The 23,584-nt window shown below is 43.8% G+C and overlaps 3 protein-coding genes across 4 annotated transcripts; 1 reads left to right on the top strand and 2 right to left on the bottom strand.

Annotated features, from left to right (window-relative positions):
* Window positions 1-427: 427 nt before the first annotated feature.
* Window positions 428-13,297, bottom strand: LOC108155572 (zinc finger protein 92 homolog). Its single transcript, XM_017286474.2, has 5 exons — window positions 11,961-13,297; window positions 6,521-6,670; window positions 4,970-5,706; window positions 4,782-4,878; window positions 428-4,708 (listed from the first exon to the last, which is right to left on the bottom strand). Exons 1-5 carry the CDS (start codon window positions 12,154-12,156, stop codon window positions 4,572-4,574), a joined length of 1,317 nt encoding a protein of 438 aa, XP_017141963.1. The 5' UTR covers window positions 12,157-13,297; the 3' UTR covers window positions 428-4,571.
* Window positions 13,298-15,607: 2,310 nt separating this feature from the next.
* LOC108155570 lies at window positions 15,608-21,002 on the bottom strand. Its single transcript, XM_017286470.2, has 9 exons — window positions 20,828-21,002; window positions 19,607-20,650; window positions 18,592-19,524; window positions 17,551-18,527; window positions 17,072-17,475; window positions 16,800-17,013; window positions 16,535-16,732; window positions 16,104-16,472; window positions 15,608-16,038 (listed from the first exon to the last, which is right to left on the bottom strand). The coding sequence occupies exons 2-9, from the start codon at window positions 20,535-20,537 to the stop codon at window positions 15,919-15,921; spliced, it is 4,146 nt and encodes a 1,381-aa protein (XP_017141959.1). The 5' UTR covers window positions 20,538-20,650; window positions 20,828-21,002; the 3' UTR covers window positions 15,608-15,918.
* Window positions 21,003-21,371: 369 nt separating this feature from the next.
* Window positions 21,372-23,537, top strand: LOC108155571 (glycine receptor subunit alpha-4). Of its 2 annotated transcripts, XM_017286473.2 has the most exons (6): window positions 21,380-21,902; window positions 22,028-22,211; window positions 22,269-22,578; window positions 22,728-22,862; window positions 22,921-23,300; window positions 23,358-23,537. In XM_017286473.2, the coding sequence occupies exons 1-6, from the start codon at window positions 21,790-21,792 to the stop codon at window positions 23,505-23,507; spliced, it is 1,272 nt and encodes a 423-aa protein (XP_017141962.1). In that variant the 5' UTR covers window positions 21,380-21,789; the 3' UTR covers window positions 23,508-23,537. The 2 variants fall into 2 exon arrangements, with proteins under 2 accessions (XP_017141960.1, XP_017141962.1); XM_017286471.2 differs by having other exon boundaries at window positions 21,372-21,902; window positions 22,921-23,537.
* The last annotated feature ends 47 nt before the right edge of the window (window positions 23,538-23,584 follow it).

Below are 23,584 nucleotides of genomic sequence, written 5' to 3'. Positions count from 1 at the left end.
ACAATATTGAGCAATTTTAAGGGCTCAAATAAGTTTTAAACAAAATATGCATAAAACGTAAGTGGGAAGTGACGTAAATGTTACGTCATTTCAACACTTGTTGCTTGTCAACCCGTGGTATGCACATCTTTATACAATATTTCCTTATATTAATATTAAAACTCTGTTTTTCAAGCTTATCTTACCTTGGAAAGTTTTTTACCTATTTATGCATTTCATTTCTTGTCTAAATATATCTCTATCCCGATACCTGTTCTCTGGTCTCTGTAAGCCGTGGATTTAGGGCCTTGGGTAGTGCGTTAAATGTTTGTCTTATTGTAGTACTATAAGAATAAAAGGGAAAGAATGATAGATATTCTTCCCGAAAAATCCCTTTGACAATATAAACCCAAAACAAAGAATTTGAGTAAAACACATTTTTAGGTGATTATAATTTATTAGAATTTTTATTGACTTAAGGTATATATAAATAAAATATTATTCAAGTACAAAGTTATATATACTCATTAATATTATTTGATTCAAGTAAATATATTTCAAAGTGGCTGTTGTTTTTTGTTTATATCTTCTTTCAATTAAGTACAAGTTACTGTTCCTGCTCTATTTCTAAGGGTTCGCATAATCCTCAAAAGTACTGTCCACCGTCCAAGGTCGAGGTTTGACATACCTGCAAAACATTGCAAATCGAGTCGCTATAAAGTTTTGAACCTTTGCATATGACCCGTATTAAAAATCACGAGTGTTTCGTCCGTTCTGTTCTATGTATTTGCATAGTGTCTTTAAGTTGTGAGGTTGTTGCCACACGAACCCTGATCCGATCTGATCTGATCCGATGTTTAGTTCAAACCTTGCCCATGCAACAAATGTATCTTCCTTGTGATTTACGTTTAAATAATGAATTTTGGATCACAAACAGTAAATACGTCTTTAACGATAATTGCAGAGTTGAGTTAAACATATTAAGAACAGGGTTTGGGTTTCGATTTGTTTTAATTATAAAAATATTGTATCTGCATTTTACATGTTTTTGTTTTTGTTTTTGTTTTGTCTACTATCGTTTTTTGCTTGAAATTACAAAGTCCAGCCTTAAACAAATAATTTTCGTCACCATTCGCATTCGCGCACGCTCCATTATCCATAACACTCGGTTTTCAATTCAATTTTGCATCTAAACGCTACGTTGCCTTAACTTCAGTCCTTTCGCAGAAAATCTAACCTTAAATGTATTTAGCTCTTCTCCATCCATCTTCAATATCCTCAATATCCTCAATATCCTCAACATCCTTCCTCAACTTTCCTAGCAGACACTACACATAAATTCAATACACACAGTTTTCATATACGAGTAGTGTTTTTTGTTTAAATATATCGAAGTTGTATATCGAATGTATACTCGCCGATTCTGCCTTCTTTTGCTGCCTGAACCTTAACCTGCACTGCACTCGTATTCCGACCAGACCATCGCGCTCTAACTACACTTAAAACTTCATCTTTGGCCACCGCACCGCACCTTCCTGACCTGCCTTCCTTTTATTTAATTTCAAATTTTTGTATACTCAATACTCTCGATCTCTCGATCGATCCTTTCCTGTAAATATGAACTGTTGTTTATCTATGGTTTTGTTTTTTGTTTTTGTTTTTATATAAATGCACTAAATGTTGCACGGACCGTTTGTCTATGTATACAATATATTATGATTTCTGTCTGTTCTTTTCTGTTCTGTTATGATCTATTCTGTAGTTTTTATACCTTCGCTAAGCCAATGAAATGTGAGAAAATATGTTTCTATTTCGTCATTTTGTTGTTTGTTCGCTTTTTATGTTTTGTTTGTTTTGTTTTATGTTTTTTATTTTGCGTTTATAAAATGCCAAAAATTTGTGCAAATTTCTAAAAAATTTTGTTTTGTTTTGTTTTCGTCCTTCTTGTATTATACTAAAATATTTTCGTAACTTTAAAATGTACTTTTCACATTAGATTAAATTTTTGTTTTGTTTTCGTTTTTCGTTTTTGTTTCATTTTTAAAATATTGCATTTATTTTATGTTTTTTTTTTGTTTTCTTTTGGAGGCTTTATCCCTGAGTGATTTAATTTCATTTGTTTGTCATTTATTGCAACTTTTTGTTTATTAACTTATTGTTTTATATTCTCTTACGCGATTTTAAGTATTTTGTTTGTTAGGAGAGAGACCAAGAAAATCAATTGCAAAATAATAACTTTTCATTTTCTGTGTTTGCTGTGTGAAGGTCGCTTAATTATTTATAAATTGTCACTTTTGTTTATAAATTGTCTCTGGGCGGGGGGTGACTGACGGCTGATGGGTGATTGGTGATGGATGATGGATGGGGTTACAACATTTGGAGAGTCGCCAAGTTAGCGCTTGCTTGGCCAGAAAAAACTTGTTAATATATTACTGCTGCTACCCTCTCTAATGTAGTAACTGTATTAAGGTTTTTTGCATAGTGTTTTGTTTTTACTTTTTGGCTAACTTTTGTCTCGTGGTTCGTTTCGATTTGCTTCTATGTCTACCTCGTATGCCATGTGGCTGCTCTGCTTGTTGCCTGCTGTGTTTTGTGGGGCCGGGGCCGGGGGCGGGGGCGGGGGGCTTGGCTTCTCTTCTTGAAGGTGTGCTAAAATATTTGTACTTCGCTGCAAGTGTTTGAATTACATTACATTCCACAGAAATGCACTTAGTACTGCTGCTGCTGCAGCTGCTTCTGCTCCTGCTGCTGCTGTTGAAACATTACTATATTCCGAATGCGTCGAAAAACCAAACAATATTGAATGACCCTCTCGAGCTCGAACTCTGCAGGAGGTACTCTCATACTCTTCGGCATCAAAGTTCGAGCACGAAGGGTCATTTGGGAGTTGTGTGTCTGTAAATCTATATGTTCTGTATGTATCTGTATCTTCTGTATATTAGCGTATATTAGTTTGAAGCAGTCATATATTAACTATACAAGTGTACGTACGAGGATGCATATCGTATCATATCATATCGTATCATGAGTGAAGCATAGCCTTGTATGCCTCTTGTATGGGGATTCATGGTACGTTTATCGTTAATCTCAAAAATGCTTTGTATTTGAACAGTAAATTACGTTGTCACTCGCACGAAGTGTTTGCACTTTATTTCGGTTATTGTTTTATGCCTTTATTCCTATTCTGTTTCCTTTTGTTTTATATATATAAAAATATTGTTTTATACAGTTTACTTCTCGGTTATTGTTTTTCTTATTGGTTTAGCAAATTGCAATATTTGTTTGTTGATCTGCTGTGCCTACTGGTATCTGCTATCCTGCTATCTTGTATCTGGTATCTGATATCTGGTATCTGGTATCTGTGGCTTCTGTCTATACTGTTCTTATTTGTAATTTGTTTTGTTTTTTCTTTTTTGTTGGTTATCAGTTATTGATTGGTAAGCTGGATATAGGTGTGTGTGTGTGTGTATCTATCTATCTATTACACATAGATATTGTTGCAGTTTTCTTTTTTGTGGTAGTTCTCTCTGCTCTAAAGAATGACGATGGCTGGAAGTTGGGGGCATGCAAAGATGCAAGTATTTTTCTTGTTTGTATTGCATTTTCTGTTTAGTGTGTGTGTGTGTGTGTCGCGTAGGAGGTTCGGTTCTCCTTTCGTTCAAGTTTAAAAGCTTAAAATTACATGACCTCGAATCTGAGGGGTTGGTTGCTCTGAGGGCTCCTCCGCTCCCCTCTACTACTGTCTATTGGTAAAATAAAATACAAGACTAGAAATAAATTTCATTTTAGGGTTCCTTACTTCATTAATATGCGCAAAAGAGTGAGTAATAGTAGGTGGGAAACCAAAACTCAATGAAACAATGAATCGTACGAGTGGGTACACGTTGTCTCGCGAAGACAGACCAAGACAACTCAAAAGGCAAATCAAAATTGTTGTTAATTGCACATAAATTGATTAAAATTAAGCAAATTAAAAACTTATATTCTTAGAACAGCTATCGATCGATAGTTTTGTCAATTGTTGTGTGTGTGTTTTGGGTTTTTTATGCAGCAATTACAGATCACAGATCCTCAAAGAGAAATGAAAGTAACTTTTTTTGTATGGTGGTATGGTATGGTGAGTCTTCCCTTATAACATGTATGCGCATACTAAATTTCGAAATCATCTTAAATCTGTTCCGTATCTTGCTTTGTTTTGTTTTGTTTGTACATTTACTTTCCTCTCCGCTCCTCTCATATACTCTCTTTATATAATTTACTTAACTTTTGTGCGAAAATCTCAACTGAAAGAACTAAAGCTAAAGAACTGAAAGTGTCGTGAACAAAATCGTACTAATACTTGCAAATTGTAAGTATAACATCGTTTTTTTTTTATTCAGAGGGTTATCTGTTATTGTTATGGGAGTTGGAGTTGGGTGACGCTCAGCAGGACCTTCGATAAACTCTTTAACAAATTTCAAAGGCGGCACAGCTGCTGCCAGCACCGTACGATCCTCACGAAGAAGCTTCTTCAGCAGGGTGCTGCCAACATCTGGGCCGCCTTTATGGCTTGAAATTTGTTTGAGAATTTACCAAAAGTCCTTGTACGATCCTCAGGAACCATGTAGTGCATTGCTCTGTGCATTGTTGCCACCGGATCCGTTAACGTTCTGCGCCGATACCTCGGACTTGACGCGTCGGGCAATATGGGAGCGCGTATGCTTACGTAAGTGATCCTTGCGATAGAAACCTAAATGAAAGAACAGCGAATTAGATACTCAGTTGTTTAGTTATTCAAGTCGTGTAGCTTGTGGCCCTCGTACCTTTTCCACACTCAATGCAGACATGTTTCTTCTCGCCGGAATGGATAACAATGTGCAGAGTGAGCTGCTCCTTGCGCTTGAAGGACTTCATGCAGATCTATTGTTGGAATAGTCAGAAGTTATATGACAAATCAGTCAAATGAAAGCGGGAAAGCCAAAGAGGAGAATCTATCAATTGAAAAACTTGCATTGCACACATGAGGCCTGTCCGGTATGTGGGATAGCTTGTGTCTGGTCAAGTGATCCTTGCGCTTGAGGGCCGCATTGCAAATGTCGCAAACGAAGCGTCGCTCCACGGCGTGCGAGATGACGTGCTGCTCGATTAGACTCCGGTCCGGGTACGCCATTTGACACTCGGGGCAGCAGTAGAGCGTGGATCCGTCCAGCGCTTTCGTCTCTCGGATCTCGCCTGGCTTCGGGCGCGGCTTCTTCTCCTTTGGTGGTTTCTTCTTTTTGGTTTTCTTGCCAGTGGCCGTGGTGGTGCCCCCACTCGCGTTTGTGGTGCCCACCGACCCTGAGCTGGACACTGCCCCGGCTCCACCGTTGGTCACCGGTCCATTGGCATTACCGTTGACGCCATTGCTGGCGCCGTTGGTCAGCGCGGCGCCGTTCGCGTCCGTCATATTGGTCATGTGCCCGCCGTGCTCCATGCCCACCAACCCGCCATTGTGGTGGCCTCCGTTCGCACCGTTATTGCTGGGCGTCAGGGCGACGCCTCCCAGCGCCAGGCTGGCCAGATTCGTGCCATTCTTCAGGACATCGCCGGAGGATTCCTTCTTGATGGTCTCCGAATACTTGAGGAAGTGCTGTATGGAGATTGGCAGTGTTGCGGAAAGCAAGTGCGATGAATAGTCCACAGTGTTGGCCGTGTTGGCCAGCGTCTGCCACGACTGATTGACATTCTGTAAGATCTGCTGGTTGAGAACTGCACAAGAACGGGAAGAACAGAACGCTTTAGTTCGTATCAAATCAAATCAAATCAAATCAAATTTCATCCTGCACCTAAGAGCTTCTGCTACAATTACAACAAGAAAAAACCTACCCCAACAACAATTTTCTTCACCTTGACGACCACCCCCCCCACCCTAGCCCGGAGGCGAGAGGCTGCGTGGGTGTTTACTCGGGGGGCTTATATTTTCTTAATATGTAGTCCCAGGGATAGTAACCATTTACTCCCAAGGCCACAGAACAGGCAACAGCAGCGGAAAGCCTACTTTTTCCTGTCCCTCCCCCCTCGCTTCCTGCCTCCGGCAAAGGCAGTGGGCAAAGCTTTCATTTCAGAGGAATTTCCCCGAGCCAGATTTCGCATTTGCAGAATCGTAATCAAAATTATAAAATTATATCCACTTGTAGGGAAAAAGTATGCTACGAAATCCCCACACAATGTCCCAGACAGGCGCGGGCAGGCCCAAAAACATTTATAAATAACGAGAAGCCGAAGCGAAGCTCATGCATGTGGCCCGAAGAATAATGTGCGTCCTTGAAATACACATATACCAACCCAAAAAGACTACGTATGTATACAGAATACGGTATATAGTACATGGCCCATGTGTATGTCCGGGTGTGTGCCAGTCCCATGTACAGCTCAGCCTCCCTTCCCACCCACAACCGGCATTGCTGTACTGTTAATGCTCCCCACAGCAGGATGGTATGTACTGCCGTTCGACCGATTTTCCTTAGCTCCCTTCCTTCACCCCCCACCCCCAAACGACCCACGACCCACGACGACAACTCACCTTCTTCCCGGTCACGTTCGATTTTTGGATGGATTTTACCCTTATGATCGGCTGCAGCGGCTGCATTCAGAAAATTTAGATCACCCTGCGGCTGTGAGGAGTACGGTATGGATATATTCTGGCCATATTGCATGTTGTTTGCTGCCGAAACTGAAAAGACAAAAACGGAATTGGGGTTAACGGGATGAACAGAACAGGAGACATTCGGGCAATTTGGGCAATCGAAAAATTCATCAGAGTTTGCATTTACACATCTTGTTGTTGGACTGGGAGGGTTATCTATCACAGCCTGTATATAGTACTATATAGTATATAGTATTTAGTATAGATTTAGATTTAGGTATAACTAGCACTCAGAGCAATCCAATTCGATTTCGGACCGGCACTCGCGAGCTCCACAACGCACACACTGGCCGACTAACTACAACTGACTGCCGCTGACTGCTGACTGGGGCTCTGACTTTGGCTCTGGCTCCGGCTCCGGCTGTGGCCTGAGAGCTGACTAGAGTTTTCCCGGCGGCGGCTCCTTCTCCGGCTCCTCTAGCTCTCAGCTGGCAGCCGAATAAAGATCGGGTGCCGGCACAAAACCCAACAACAACAACAACAGCAACAAAACAGAAACGAAACGACCAAAGTAACGACGATATGGCACGATACATGAACATAAGAGAGTACGCATGTATTCGTGGGGAACGGAACGTACATACATGGCCAAGTAAATGCATCGCTCGTGTGTGAGTGCGGTGTGTAGGCCGCCGCCGCAAAAGCTCTCCTCCGTATACACAGACACATAAATACACGAGCGAGTGTAGATGTTTATGTACATGTCCATGTATATGTAGTTAACAAACGCTATTCTCTTCTGTTCCTACTCGGCGCGGTGTCGAGAACGTGCGTGTGCCTGGCCGCCTGCCTACAATTGTTGTTGTCTGCCTGCTGTCGTCGCCTGCCTCTGCCTCCCCCCCCTTCTGCCAGACGCCTGCCTGCCGTCTGCCAAGGCCAAATTTTCACACACAGACTAACACACACTGACGCACGGCGTAGACCCGTACACACGTGTTTTCGGGTGCCCCGACAACGCATACATAGGAAAAAGGAAATTAAAACTGAAACTGAAAATGCCGGCCGCGGTGCGGAGCGGCGCGGCGCGGCACGGCCTCCTGCCAACCAGCAAACGCGCACACGCCTGAATGTATGCCACAGAAAAAACGTTCCACCCGTTTTTTTCCAGTGGGTGTGCATTTTTTACTTTTCTGGGCTCTCCTTCGCCGCCTTCTGAAGCATTTCTCAGCCGGGTGCTCGGTTTTAAAAATAACATTTTCTGGCTGTTGCCAATTGCCTTGTTTTACTGGCTTCTACCTTGTGGCATCTACAGCTACAGCTTCCTTGGCACCCGAAGGCATTCGCCAGTACTAACGGCAAAAAATACAATATGTGTGTGCACATCTGATAGATACTTTTGAGCATAAGGCTGGACGGGAAGGACGACATCATTATCATCGTAATATAAGTGCAATCAATAGAAAGGGAAGTGTTGGAATTTATTTGTTAACACTTTTCTAGGCTGTCCTTTGAATAAATTAGCCAGCGACCTTGAGCCATAATGTATTCGATATGAATAGGTGCCATACTCTGGAAAGCTCTATTAATGAAGGATAATTGCATTAAGTATTCCGTAGGGAACAAACTGCGACAATCTATTCCTTTAAAAATTCCATATCTTTAATCAGAAGTTCAAATGTTATCAACGAAGATGAGAGAAGGAGAAGAGACTACAATGAAGCCATAGCAACAACACAAAATAGGAGGCATGGCATGCGTGGACGGGAGCCGGCATGCGTTGCGTTGCGTTGCGTTGCTCATAGCATTTCACTTTTCACTTCACTTTCCCATGAAACAGGATGACGATGACGATGACGACAACATAGAAGAGAACATTGTCGATGTCGGTGTCGCCTCCGTTGTTGCCATTTTGCCGAGCAACGAGTTAAAGTCGGTGAAGTTGAAACAGGGGCCAGGCCAGCCGAAGGGAGAGTAAGAGCGAGGCGCCCCAAACTGAGAACGGAGTACGGAACACGGAGCACACGGAAAGAGAGAGAGCGAGAGAGAGAGAGAGACCCCATACAATGGCGGGCTTTGACAGTTCAAGTGGGGTTCCTGGGCGGATCATTCACATCAAAGTGGAACAAAATGGAAAGGAATACGCCATTAGGGGGATGGGCGATGGTTTGGGCGGGGGGACAGGGGCTACGATTTGGAAAACATGGCGGATGGCGGTTATCTGGACCTATCTATGTATGTCTATGTGTGTCGGCTGTAGTGACGGCATACATATAGATGCTTGCATTCGTGTGTGTGTGGGTGTGTGGGGGTGTGTGTGTGTGAGAGGCAGTGAAAGCGAAGAGAGCGCCCGCGCCAAAAACACAGAGAGTGAGGGAGTGATATGGAGAGAGAGAGTGGCGGCCGCGTGACAGAATGAACGAAAGAGAGTTGATACTTGAGAGAGAGAGAGACCATCCCATGGCGTGGTTAGGAAAAACTGCAACCCCTAGAGTTGGGCGAAATTTGACCCGAAGTTTGCTGCGGTTGTTGGTATGAGAGTCCAATGTTTGAGGAAAGGCTGGGTGGGGGCGGGGAGGGGAGGGGATACACGGCGCCAGTAGCAGGGTTTAAGTCATCAGCGCGCCAGCATGACAACAACGATTCTATGATTCTCCAGCCGCTTTAAGTCTTAAAGTTATTCGGGAGAATGGGGAAGAACTAATCATGGAATACTGATACTCATTTACTGTCCTGCTAATAGTTCTGATGTGTGGAAAGGGGGGGGGGGGGGGGGTGATGGGGATGGGGGATGGGTGCTGGGGTGGTCTCCTTCTCTTCCTCACTGCTTTATCATGCGCACATTTTTAGTGTTGCATACATCCAGGCAACGTTGGGGGTGTAACCAGCCGCCACCATTCACACTCGGGCATATGTACAAATGTGTGTACATAGGTACATAAAAATGCAAATGGTTTATGGCCTGGGTGTCTGCGTTGGCACATTAGACCCCCCCCCCCCCCCCTTGCCGTACTTTAGGGAAAGTGTCCTCGACAACAAGATACCCGTTGGTGTCCGGTAACATGTACATACAATCCACAATTTAACGAGTGCCAACAGATTTACTTAAGCCGCTTAATAGCTGTTGTCTTTCCCAATCGCGGGCCATAACTTTATTTGCTCAAGATGTAGAAAATCCTGCTTTATTCCGGGAAAATGACTCACGCGTGTTTTCCTATCTCGGCCACACCATCTTCTATTGAGGACGAACCGCCAGGCGAGGGTCGGCGAGCGGCGATATCTGCATATTTCCTGGTAGCCTAATAACAATTTTTACAACCGAAAAGCGACGCCGAAACTACTATATATTCGAATGCATCTGCATCGGAGATAGCTCCCGGCGCTGCCAACGATAATACAGCTAATAGGCGACGAGAAAACGCAGTAGCCCGAGTGCCGGGCCGGCGTCGACGTGGGACAGTTTACCTGCCGCCGCCTGCATGGGATCAACCACAGAGCCGTACGCACACGCACAGGCACACGGACAGGCACAGGCACACGGACTGCATAGATTACGTACAGCTATATGTATATAAAAGAGAGATAAAAGAGCAGCCCACACGCACACACACCAGCACAGGCATTTTCCTGTTATAGCAGGTAAAAGAAAAATACAAAAAAAAATAAAACGCTAAACTGGAAATATAATGCGTAGCTCAAAAGCCGGGATCAATGAACCTCTGGAGCTGTGGAGTTTGGGTCTGCGTTTAGTTCTTCACTTTCCAATAAATGCAAACAACATACAACATATGTCCGAGAGCGGAGCCATTGTTGCCATAGCAAAAATAAATTATGAAATGTGTGCTCTGAAGGATGGGGGATGCGGTGCCTGGCCGGGGAATCCAATTATGCAAGAAAATGCAACTAATTAGAATTGATAAGGAGATGGAGATGGAAATGGTTATGGAGATGGAGAACACAACACAAGAAAGAAGTGGGGGTGATTGGAACTAGGATGCCTGGCTTGCCCTATGTATTCGCGTCACGAGCGCAGGAAGGAAGGGAGAGAGGTGAGCAATTGAAGGCCCAGTAGGGGTTGCATGGTGGTCGGTCGGTCACACCCTTCCACAAGAAATATTGCAACTTGGCAGGAAGTCAGTGCAATTAAAAAAGCAATAGCAATAGCAGGCGCTTTTTGGTTGGGGGTTGTAAACTGTGCTCACACGTACGTACGGTATGTACATACATCTGTATACTGTCCTATATGTACCATACGTGTGTGTGTGTGTGTGTGTCTGTTTAATTGTATTTTCTATGTATGTGCTTAAGTAGCTGCGAGAGAAAAACCCACCCCGACCAAACAACAAAGTGAAATGCAGCAAATTCAAAAGTTATTTGAGTTCATTGCATTTTCAAGCCAAGCAAAACACACAGCAACACACCAAGAAAAACTGGCAGCAGCAGCCACACACACACACACACATTCGCCTATTCGCACATTCGCACTCGCAAGCTTACACCCACTAGCCGAAAAGGGGGTGGGTGGTAATGACTCAAAACATAGAGTAGAATATATATAAAAAAAAGAGCGCAAAACAAAAACAACAAAAAAAAATCGTTATATTCTGCTTTGATGACAGGGTATATGTCGTCGTTCCGTTCCCCGCTCACCAACCCCCAATTGTAGTGCGGTTTACAAATTGGACTAGCCCTCGTATGAAGATGTCTACTAGTGCTATAAGGGATGGGGGTGGAAATATATCCCCATATGTACACACACACACAACAAAAGTGTATGTTTGTATGTGCACGAAATGATTCTTCCTTTCACTTGCAGTTCCTCGAAACTAGAAACCTGCAAGCGATGCGTACTAATAATCAGAGACACAAAACGGTCATAATCTTAAAGCGAGGCCTAGACCACAATAAAGAAGCGAACCAAACATTAAAGGTTCTCTAACCTGGACTCATCCGATCCAATCGAATCTACGAAGCATAATACCAAAAACGTAACGTAATTCCCTATATAAAATATCCAACAAAACAACAGTCCAGCTCAGTTCCGTTCCTTCCATACCATCGATACATAATACACCGAACCGAAGCGTTGTGTAGGGCATAGAGGCGGGTATAAGCGGCAGCCGAACATCGTCGCTGCCGAGTGAGAGTGTATGCCCTGACGCTATGACGCTGGCGTCGGCGTCGGCGTTGCCGTAAACGTCGCCGCTGCTGAACTGCTAGCAGCGGGGCGAAAATAAATCGATAAAAATAAAATAAATTTTTAGTGATTATGTTATACATACATACAAGCACGCACACATACACGCACTCATACACACTCACACTCTCGCACAAGCACGTGCATGCTTGCCTCTGTATGGGAGTTGGTATATGCACTTACCGTTGGCCACATTCTGATTAAAATGATTGCCATTGGTCTGATAGCGCTGTACATGATTATCGGTTCCTGCTGCGGCTGCAGCGGCTGCTGCGTTCGCAGGCGGCGTTCCAAATGCACCCGGCGTTTGTGCATCAAACTTAGCAGCGAATTGATGTATGCCAGAGAACGGGCCACCAAACGCGGAGAAATTCATCATAGCAGTTTGTCGGCTATCGGTTGTCACGGCGGGATGGGGACGGGCGGCGGGGGTCTCGCCTCGTCTCGGCAAATAGCTTGTATAGATCTTGTATTCTCAAATCGGTTTGCTTCACTTATCCGTTACACTATAGTAGATATATGTATGTATTTTTTTTTGCACAATTTACACAACGCGATCCCCGATCGCTATTAAGCCGAAACCAGAGACAGGCACAGGCACAGGCACAAGCACAGGCAATGATGAAACGGCAACAACGGCTACGGCGCGACGGTGATGTTGATGGCGATGACGCTGAACTCTATGCGGCAGTTTTCCAAGAGTGGGTGGTGCTAACTTTTCTTGTTTGTTGTTGTTTTCTTGTTTTATTCTGTTGTTGGTGGGGGTTGGTTTCCGTTGGTGTGGCGTGGCGTGGCACACACACACAAACTAATGCAAACACACGCTCGCGTTTACACATACACACACACACACGCACACACACAGTCGCAAACGCGCGCGTATGAGCGCACAATTTTATGCTGTGCTTCGCTTTTTCGGGGGTAGTAAAGTGTACAACTTTCAATTTCGTTTAAACTAAACACGCACACACCCAAGCAGAATTAAACTAAAATCTCGCTTCCAACCGGCTCGTCGAGGCTCCGAATTCAAACTAAAAGTAACATTACAACGAAAGAAAGCGGAAACACTGGGGCAGGCAACACAGACACAACGCGGACGGCGGCAGCGACTGCGACGCAAATGACAGTGACATACCATAGGTTGTTATTCGGGTATATTAGGCCTGTTCGATTTGTGCACATGAACATGCGGAGCCTGAAAAAGGGAACAATTTTGAAACATGCCCCGAGTGCGTGTCCCTCTAGCCGTTTATTTATATTTAAGCCGAAGTGATAATTCCTGTTTTGAGCGTGGCGTGCCGGGCCGTGCCTTTGCAGGCCGCATATGTTGGGATGGAGGCAGGTACTCGGTATGCAGCCGTCGAATAGACCTTACAATTATTTCTTCGTCGACTGCAGCATTCTTACATGTTTGTGTTAGTTCGCTGTGTATCTATGTGTAGTGTGTGTGTGTGTGTGTATGTAAGCGCGCATGTTGTGTGCCGCTTTGAGGGTGGAAGTTTTTCTACTTCTCTGGAAAATGCGCGTTTATTTGTACGTTCCTTACATTTTGCTGCATTGAGCGTTGGGCATATGACACTTGCCCAACCTCTCCTCTCGATTAGCCAAATGCTAGAATTAGTCCGCTGCTGAATATCTTCTGTGCAAGCGAACTGCAATTTATGTTGGAACTGACGCAGCCGCAGCCACAGACACAGCGAGACACGAAATTCGCTGTAAGCTATCAGGATGAAAACCGGTTAACAGCATAAAAACTGGTTTTCGACTGAGATGAGCTACTTTTTTGTTGCTGCTGAAGCAAAAACAATGAATTGACAACAGCGCCAAGCAGGATGACTTTTTGAATGTGGATTTAGTTGTACATTTGCGTTTCGTTTCGCTTCGAATTAGTATGTTGTATGGTTTATGAACTAAAAATATGCAGGACATGAGTCAGAGATGTATTTATGCTCTCTGCTGTGTTTCCAAATGTTCACAGAATTCCAAAAATGCACTGTACATGATATATGTGTGCATTATATCTCTATATGGCGACATCATTCAGAGTGCATTCAAAAGTCGGTGATATCTGAAACAAGAAAACGCACACACAATGCGCCTTGTATTTTTATTTGGTTTTCCAACTTTTTGGGGTTGTGTGGTATTGCTGTGCACTTATACGTTTACATGCGAGCGCACATACATACATACGGTGTGTGCATGTATCTGGGATCTGTTTGCCTAGAGAGACAGAGAGAGAGAGAAGCACAGAGAAGAGCGAGCATTCTCGGGCGCATTGCTCTCGTTGCATTTGATTCTGCTGCTGCGTTTGCTCGCCAATGCTTGTATTAATGAAAGTGAGTCCAGCAGCAAAAGAAAGCATGAACAGACCCAAGAGCTGTGTTCTCTCTCAAGCGTCCCCAAGTGTTTGAGCTTTTCTAGATCCACTGCATCTGCATACGTTGGATAGGATCAAGCAATCAAATATGGAGTTGAGTGTTTCAGACTGCAATACATGCATACATATATAAATACATGCATACATTTATCGGTATTGCTTATTTGGGAACACGAATATATGCATGGGCTGCCAATTCTTTGAACTTGTTGAAATTAATATCCAAAACGTAGTAGCGCATATTCAAGTCGCTGCGACTGGAAATTCTCTTTATATGCTCAAATGTGTGTGTACGTACATATGTATGTTTGTATGTATATTTTTCTCATTCTTGTTTTTTCCTGTTGCAGTCTTGTCTTCTACTCGTTTGACTTATTAAGAGGGTTGGAGTTTTTTACGTTTCTCTCCTATTCTCCTTATTCCTCATTCTCTCTCTCTCTCTCTGTGTATTTTTTTCTTTCACTCTCTCTCCCTCTCTCTTGGACGATTGAATGCAATGCTTTGTTTAGCTTGATTTTTGAGCTGCAACTGTTACATACATATGTATGTATGTATGTATGTATGCATGTACATTGTTGTTTATAATGAATTTATATCCACATTTTCCAATTATAATAATTATTAGTTTTGCTCATCAGGCCGCATAAGTGTACGAAATGATGTCGGAAAGTTTCCGTGTTACTCGATCACCGGCACTGGGTGCTGTTTAGTTGTGGGTATATGTATGTATATGTATGTATATGTATGTATTTATATCACATGTGCATACATATGCATATACATATATATGTATGCATGTATGTATGTGTTTATGAAATATGAGTAAAATGTACCTGCAGGTATGTACAGGCACACACTTAACTCGTATTCCTCTTCAGCATCCTCTCAAGACCCCCATTTCGAGAGGCACATATGCATGCATGTACATGTGTACAATACATATGTACCTACTCATACTACCATACCATACCCCCCCTTGCTGCTGCAGCTAATACCCGGCCTAGAGAAAAGGAAGAAACCTCACACTTGCTCGGACAGCTCAACTCATCATTCAAAGAGCTTAAGATACAATAAAAATTAGGTTCATAATCACGTTTATTCATTTTATTAATTATTATGAGTTTGTGGCAAAGGTTGAGCTGAGGCTGGGGCTGAGTGCGTAAGGGGGCATGGAATTTAATCTTTGCTAATTGAAAAAGCATTGCATGCATTGAAATGCGGCATTCTGTAAAAAACCAAATCCAATCCCCCCGAAATATAACATATTGTACTGTACTGGACATACCAGTAGACCATCCATAAACCAACAACTACCAGCGATTCCATACAAAATATTATCATATTACCATCAGCACCATGTAGCTTCATTTACGTATCGTGTTTGTATATTTATCAAAGGTAAGAGTATTTAATTTAGAAAACAAATATATGTAACTGAAATACAACCTAGGAAAATGATTAGAAATGTTTATGTTTAATATCACAAAAATATACATACAATGTAGATATAACAGCGCAAATCAATGGAAATACATGGTCAAGCGAAGGCAGCAGGCAATACAAAAATCATAATACACACAATACCGACTACGTACGCATATAAATACTAAGTTATTTGTTCTTTAGCTAGTTTGAGTATTCTGGATAGTATTTTTAACACTTTAGATATACCATAGGTAGTATTTATGGAAATAAATTTTGTATAGGTTTGTAAATGGAGTATATATGTACTAAATGTGGTATAAGCTTTGAGCATTAAGCGTCTTAACCCATTGCCGCCGATAGCAAGGGCTCCCATGCTCGATTGGTGTCTATATAGAGAAGGGTGCACTGCTCGGCTAAATCTTCACCATCGTCCAGTATTGTTATTGGAAAGAGATCGTTCTAAAAGTTGAACGAAACGATGCAATCAGTAAAAGAATCAGGCGATTAGTTCTTGTGTGACATACATTCTTTGCCTGCCAAAGCTGTTCCAGTAATCGCAAAAATCGTTGCATTTCCATGCTGCTGGCAAAAAAGATTACCAAATCATCGAGACTCTCCAAGGGCGCCTCCTGGCACGAAAACTCCAGTATGCACCACCAGGTCTCCGCACGCGAGGTTATCTTAATGCCAGTCATGGCTTTGATGTCCCCACACGTGAGTATCGCCAGACCAGAGTTCTTTCCATATACACTACTCATTCGTTGAGATTTTCCCGGAGAGGACGTATTTTCCTTAGACATATCCGGATCGTTTCCATTCTTTGTAGGCGTCGAGCTCAGAGAAGAGAAAGACCGCTGAGTCCCCCGAGTCGGTGTACTCATTGTGGAGCCCATCTGCAAGAAATATATTAATATGGTTATTATTTACAGCAATCTACGATATTCCGATCACGTACCAGGCTACTAGTTTCAAAAACACTCAACAGCTCTTCTTCATATAAGAGTTGTTTGGTTTGTGGAACCACGTTGGTATCCACCTGATGGATAAGTGGCCTCAAGGGTGCCGAGAAATCTTCACGCAAGGTTATCAAGTGATTTTCTGTAACGATTAGAGTGCAGCCCAAGGTTTTGTGTTTCTCTTGCGGTATCAAATGCTGGAACGAAATTATATTATTTAACAGATTTAAAAGTAAATTCTCACTGTATTTTATCATGACTTACGCCAGTGGCCGACTGTATAAGGGCTTGCAACCATTCGGATGCCACATACTCATCCGGTGCGGCCATTTGGAGGAGTTCACCCTTTAACATAATCTCAAAGCAATGGGGTCGCTCGGACTTGAGAGTCCGTCGGGCACCTTGACACTCGGCAAGAGCCATTGCCCAACTGGGACGCGTCTGGGTGGAGTCGTTAAACATATACAAGACGCCGGCTCTACAAAAAAGTATTACCATTTCAATAATTGATCTCTAAAACGCCTCAGAACACGGACTTCAATGAAAAGTATCCTGCCTGCCAGTACACCCTGCTCGCTGCTGTCGTGGTTGCTGTTTCCTTAAACCGGCGGTGCATGAGGAATCCCTTAATAGATGGCCCCAGTGGCTCACCAGGTGAATCTGCTCTTAGTGCATCGCCAGCTGGCACATTGACGACGGCATAGAATAGCCAGTGTTCGTCGATGCCCACACAGCTGTTGGCTCGAACAAAAGCCTGCAGCGGGGCCAAATGCTCCAATGTCAGTTGACCCACAGCCGGTAGAGTGGCGCCGCTGCGTCTGGCACAAAGCTCCAAATTGGCAACAAGGGATCCTGCTGGATATGGTCCACCTGCCAGTAAAACCTGCTGCATGTCCCGCATGCTGTTACTCAGTAGAACCGTATTGCCGAAGGGACCCATCTTAAAAAATGTTAGTTCGGATTATAATCCAGATACAATAGTAGTAGTAGATGTCGCAACGGATTCTCTTCTTACCAAAATGACATCCAAGTCTTTGTAGGCCAAAACGAACTTGGCACAGAGACGAACCTGATCTGCCAGATCTGCCACATACAGTGTCCTGTCCGTCAGCAAAACCAACACTGGGGTCATAACACCCTCGCTGCTGTAGCCCGTATAGAGCTTGAATACCTTCAAAAGCTGCTCATTGGAATCTTTTAAATTAAGCAGACTTCTTCCATGAAACAAGTCAATCGATATTTCCCCGATGCCAAGCTCAAAGCTGGATACACTCTCTGGCGTATCCGTGTCCAGGCTCACAGCCAGCTCACGGCGCGGGGAATTCGTTCCACACATTTCAATTTCCATTGCGATCTCCGCATTTAGGTCATCTATTAGCTCATAGTTCTTGGGTCGCGCCCCCTTGACATAAAGCCTCTGTTCGCTCCGCAGTTTATCCGCAAAGAAATTGTTCTTTCGTATGGAGGTTTCTAGTATTTTCTTCTGGGTGACATTTCGAAGGAATCGATTGATTAATGAGGTCTTGGCTGCGGGGGCTGGAGGTTTCAGAAGATGAGCATAGTCCACATCGGTGTAGTCAACGATCACCAGATCACTGTCCATGGAACGCTTGTCGTTTGTCGTATCTGTGGTGGTTATGGTAAGTATATCATCGTATTCCTCGCTCAGAATGGTGCTTTTTGAGTCGCGTCCACTTCCGCCAGGGCCGCCGCGAGCTGCCAGATAGCTGTTGGGGCTGTGAAGGCTACGACTGTGGAGCTGCTGCTGGTCGTAGTATCGAGTCGGCAGCATTGGCTGGCCATGTTTCTTTAGAGGAGAGGCCAGATGACGTGAATGGCGATCTGTATTATTCGGTTGCTGGTTGGATATTTGGTGGTGGCTGCTGCTGTTGTTGGTGGAACTTGTAGGTTCCGATATGGTGGATGAAGAGTGATTTCTGTACATCTTACAGCTGGAGGGAGCTTGTTGTTGTGGCTTAGACATTTTTAGAGCTGTTAATTACATTCAACATTAGATGAGATTACAAAATTGGTTTGGATTTAATTTATTTCTTACTAGTACAATCATCAGGAGTTGGAGCTAGTGCTGGGGCTGGGCCTGGGGCTGCATTTTCCTCTGGCCTTTCAACTGGAGTTCCGACAGCACTTGTGCTTTCCTTCAGGCTGCGAAAGAAATTACTAAACGTCTTAGCTATGGGTGCATCCATGAACGACTTCTTGATCTGATTAGCTGCTGGCTTGGCTATGGGTGTGTTTTGCTCCAGCAAACTGGCTACGCTGGAGTGGCGTGGAGCTGTGTTGGAGAAGTCTGGCTGCGGCTGCCCAGCCCCAGTCTCGTAGGACACGCCAGTGTGCTCGAAGACAGTGCTTTCGCAGTTGATAATAAATTTGCTGCGGAATTCATTCGGAATGCTGCTTATGGCTGCTATGACTGTTTCCTTATCGAACTCCTCCTGACGTTGTAAAGATGGTCTTGTCTCTGTGGGCGAGGCTTCGATGGAGCTATCGTCATTCTTATGCCGAAGCTGCTCATCTACGTTGTGCACAAATTTCTTAACCGACTGTGCTTGTTTATTACCATCGAGACTTTTGCTCAGGAATGGCTTGGCTTTGAGCGTGGGCGACTCCACGATTGCACGATTTGTTTTGGCTTCCAGCGTGTTCTCCAGTTCTGGGACGCACTCCACCACCGCCTGTAGGTCCTCTGACCCCTCGGGCACACCGCGTTCCGGCAAGGGCATCGTGAATATACTTTTCAAGGAGCCGAATATCATTTTGCTGCTGTTGTCGATTAGTTGATGCTTAATGTCGTGGACATTAAAGGTCTTGACGCGGCCATTGAGATCTTGTTCCAGAATAATGTTTGTCTGACGTTTGGTTTTTTTAAGGCAGCTGGATTTTGGCTTTTTCTCCTTGTTCCAAACTGATTTCATTGTGGGACCACCATCGGCATCGCCAATGTTGGGCTCCGAGTAGTAGCAGTTGTCACCTGTTCGATAGAGATTACAAATACGAGTGAGTATGAATCTTAAGTTATCTGGAAGGGGATCTTCTCTCGTCTTTTGTCTTACCAATCAAATTGTTGTTTGCATTACTCATGCCGATGCAATCGCAGGAGCTGCTCTTGGCCTGCTCGTATTGTTTTCGATTGGCATTGGAGTTCTTGTCCTGTTCGTCCGAATCCAGGCTGGAGTTGGAGCTGCTGCAAACGCAATTGTATAGGACAGGCTCTGCCTGCTGCAGCTGTTTCTGCCCAGACGGGGTATATTCGAAGACACCCGATGAGTCGTACTGCAGGCCAACGGGCTCATTCGTATCGAACATGTCCGTGTTCACGTAGTCCAGCACATCCGAACAGGCATTTCTGTACACCAAATGTCGTCTGCGACCACCTCCACCACCGCCGGACATTGCATCTTCACCATCGCCATCATCATAATCTCTGCCAGCTGCAGAGATCTCATTGGGTCCCTCGAAACGCTCTCGCTCCGGGCACCAGGAATACCGGCCGGGGGCACCTGCCACACCCGCCGAGTTTGCAAAGGCCAGCTTGCGGCCGTTTTTGTACGTTATAAAGCCATGCTCTATGTGAATGTTGTCGGTGCGAGTGTTCTTCAGAATATCCTCGTGAAAGGACACTCGCTTTTTCGGGGCTTTAGATGCGGACGAAGTCTTGTGCACCTTTCGCCTGTACACAATTTTCTCAGTGGTGTCAAAGGTCGAACAATCACTAGTTATCATGGACTCAGCCGGTGCCACATTGGAGTTGGGGTCTATGGAAGGTAGCTGGGGGGAAGGGACTTTCAGCGGTCTCGAGTTCTCCTCATAGGAGCACATGGACTCCAGCATCACATCGCTGTTCTCGGAGTCGAGCAACTGCACCCCTGAATCACTGGGTGTTGTGTCCTCCAGGGTGCTGTTGATGCTGGAGCTCATCTTGTCAACGGGAGACACTTTATTCATGTTGTTGTTGGCTTTGGGTGAATCCATCATTATATCCATTGTGGTGTGGTGGTATTTAAGGTCGCGTCCGAGTCCGATTCAGATGGTAACAATTTTCACATGCACCGCACCTCTTGGAAATGTCTGGCTGTTGTTCTAATTTTCAATTCCACCTTCAACGAAATTTAAAACGGTATGTATCTTTACTTTCTTGCAATTAATCAATATCCACAAGTTGCACAATGCGCCGCAGCAGAGGCGGACAACAAAGGAGATGAAGTCACCTCCCACCTCTCCACCCGAAACGACCCGACACGGGGAAATATTTGCGTGCAGATTTAGCCACTTACCTTCACATTTGTTCATCTCTCCCAAGCTTTTTCGAAGCGTGTCTTGAATTTTAATGCAGGTAGTATTGGTTATTAATTTCTAGCTTCGCCCCATTTCGTACATTTGTTACATTTAAAAATTTCAAAAATCAATATTTTGGGACGTCGCTTGAAACAGCTGTTAGTGTTAGGGCTGCAAGCCATCGCTGGTATTGCAGCCCTGGTTAGGGCTGTCGGGATGTCGGATAACGGCAAACATGAAATCTTACAAGGTGGCAGCGCCAGTTGACGACTCATTTGATTTTCATTCTTTCACAGGGCGCAATTTCGTGCAACTTAAACTTTTCTCTTGCCTTGCATGATATATATATATATACATATCGGTTAAATCTTTTTTGCATAATTGCTCTGCCTGCTGTGGCAGACCAGAGATGGCTTGCAGCCCTGGTTAGCGGGGATGTGGAATAACGGCAAACATGAAATCTTACAAGGTGGCAGCGCCAGTTGGCGGCTCGTTTGATTTTCAAAATTCGTACAACTTAAACTTTTCTCTTGCTTTACATGATATGTAAATATATGTATATACATATCGGTTAATACTTTTTGCATATTTAAATGAAATCCCCTGTCGAATGTCTGTCGCCCGTTACGCATAATTGTTCTGCCTGATGTCGCAGACCGGGGTCAGTTGTCAATTTGAAAAGTAGTGTGTGAGGAATGCGAATGAAACCTTAGAAATTAATTTATCACACTTTTGCAGTGCCGCCCCGCCTCGCATTCGTGTAAATAACTCTGTTTTGCTACAAAAGAACCATAAACCAAAGAAATTCCCAGCATTTATTGCATAATGCGATCAGGTTTATTTTAATAAATTCGGAAAATTCGAAAAATGACATGGACTGCAGAGCAATGTGTCGCAAAACACTGCACTACATACTCGTATTACCTACTATTAAAATTCAAAGTTAAGTTGTGTGTTCATAATGCAAAAAATTAGTAATCAATTGAGAAAATACAAATGCCTGATTGCAGTCGCAATCATTCTGCATATAGTCGAGAAATCGATTTTGCTGTGCAATTGTGTTCATGGTTTCAGGTAAATACTCGTACCACACCCAGCCTAATGGAATGAAATGGATGGCCAACCATTTTCATCAAAAGTTCTCTACAAGGTTGTCTGTGTTGTGTGCAGCATATAAGCTCATTTTAATCTCCTTGTAGAAACAATACGGAGAGCGCCGAGCTGGTTTCCCATTACGAATCGAGTCTATCGCTGCCCGACATATTGCCAATACCTTCGAAAACATACGATAAGAATCGTGCCCCCAAGCTTTTGGGTCAGCCAACAGTCGTTTACTTCCATGTAACCGTACTCTCCCTAGATTCAATTAATGAGGAATCCATGGTATGTGTTGACCTGTCTCTTTTTTTGTCATTGATTTCGGATTTCTGATTTCTGTAGACCTACGTGACGGACATATTTCTTGCACAAAGCTGGCGCGATCCTCGACTAAGATTACCCGAGAACATGAGCGAACAGTATCGTATCCTGGATGTGGATTGGCTGCACAGTATTTGGCGTCCCGATTGCTTTTTTAAGAATGCGAAAAAGGTCACTTTCCACGAGATGAGCATACCGAATCACTATCTTTGGTTATATCATGACAAAACGCTGCTCTACATGTCGAAGCTAACGCTGGTTCTGTCCTGTGCCATGAAATTCGAATCCTATCCGCATGACACACAAATCTGTTCCATGATGATTGAGAGTTGTAAGTGGCAATATCTAGAATAACTCCTTTGTTGCTCTGTATTGTATGTATGCTCTGACCTTTGCCCTTTTCTCGCCTTTTATTCAAATCTATTTGTGCACATACGAGGGTTTTGTTTTAGATAATTCAAAATGAGTTTCGAATTACAGTATCCCATACAGTGGAGGACTTGGTCTTTATTTGGAATATGACCGACCCACTTGTGGTCAATGCGGAGATAGAGCTGCCACAATTGGACATTTCCAACAACTATACGACGGATTGCACTATAGAATACTCAACCGGTAAGGCCCTGGAACTAATTCAATTATATCAAAGGTATTTATATTCCATTCCTTTCAGGCAACTTCACCTGCCTAGCCATTGTGTTCAATTTGAGACGACGTTTGGGCTACCATTTATTTCATACATATATTCCGTCTGCTTTAATTGTGGTCATGTCGTGGATATCCTTTTGGATTAAACCGGAAGCCATACCGGCTCGAGTCACCCTCGGCGTAACATCCTTGCTCACACTGGCCACTCAGAACACCCAGTCCCAACAGTCGCTGCCGCCCGTGTCGTATGTCAAGGCGATAGACGTCTGGATGTCATCGTGCTCAGTGTTTGTCTTTCTATCCCTGATGGAGTTCGCTGTTGTGAACAACTTCATGGGCCCCGTGGCCACCAAGGCCATGAAAGGCTATTCGGATGAGAATATAACTGATATGGACGATCTAAAGGTGAGTTGTTGTTATACTACGGTAGATATACAATGGGTTCTAGCTAATGCTTTACAGCATCACCATCGTGAATCGATCATTGAGCCTCAATACGACACTTTCTGCCATGGCCATGCTACAGCCATTTATATAGATAAATTCTCGCGCTTTTTCTTCCCATTCTCGTTCTTCATACTCAACATTGTCTACTGGACAACGTTCCTTTGATGAATGTTGATGAAGGAAGAGACGATATACACTGCAAACACTTCGAAGCGATAATAAATACCAATCAAATACCAAGC

The sequence above is a fragment of the Drosophila miranda genome, chromosome 2 (assembly GCF_003369915.1).
Source record: "Drosophila miranda strain MSH22 chromosome 2, D.miranda_PacBio2.1, whole genome shotgun sequence".
In the NCBI taxonomy this organism is placed as follows: Eukaryota; Metazoa; Arthropoda; class Insecta; order Diptera; family Drosophilidae; genus Drosophila; species Drosophila miranda.
This window is presented reverse-complemented; position numbering and strand designations above follow the sequence as displayed.

Excerpts from the sequence above, each read along its gene's own strand:
- LOC108155572 (XM_017286474.2), bottom strand. The coding sequence starts at position 12,156 with ATGATGAATTTCTCCGCGTTTGGTGGCCCGTTCTCTGGCATACATCAA. Across the intron at positions 6,671-11,960 it reads TAATCAGAATGTGGCCAACG|TTTCGGCAGCAAACAACATG; the intron begins GTAAGTGCATAT and ends TTGTCTTTTCAG. Across the intron at positions 4,879-4,969 it reads ACAGGCCTCATGTGTGCAAT|ATCTGCATGAAGTCCTTCAA; the intron begins GCAAGTTTTTCA and ends TTCCAACAATAG.
- LOC108155570 (XM_017286470.2), bottom strand. The coding sequence starts at position 20,537 with ATGGATATAATGATGGATTCACCCAAAGCCAACAACAACATGAATAAA. Across the intron at positions 17,476-17,550 it reads AAGACTTGGATGTCATTTTG|ATGGGTCCCTTCGGCAATAC; the intron begins GTAAGAAGAGAA and ends ACATTTTTTAAG. Across the intron at positions 17,014-17,071 it reads GCAGGATACTTTTCATTGAA|AGCCGGCGTCTTGTATATGT; the intron begins GTCCGTGTTCTG and ends ACTTTTTTGTAG.
- LOC108155571 (XM_017286471.2), top strand. The coding sequence starts at position 21,790 with ATGCAAAAAATTAGTAATCAATTGAGAAAATACAAATGCCTGATTGCA. Across the intron at positions 21,903-22,027 it reads AATTGTGTTCATGGTTTCAG|AAACAATACGGAGAGCGCCG; the intron begins GTAAATACTCGT and ends ATCTCCTTGTAG. Across the intron at positions 22,863-22,920 it reads CACTATAGAATACTCAACCG|GCAACTTCACCTGCCTAGCC; the intron begins GTAAGGCCCTGG and ends CATTCCTTTCAG.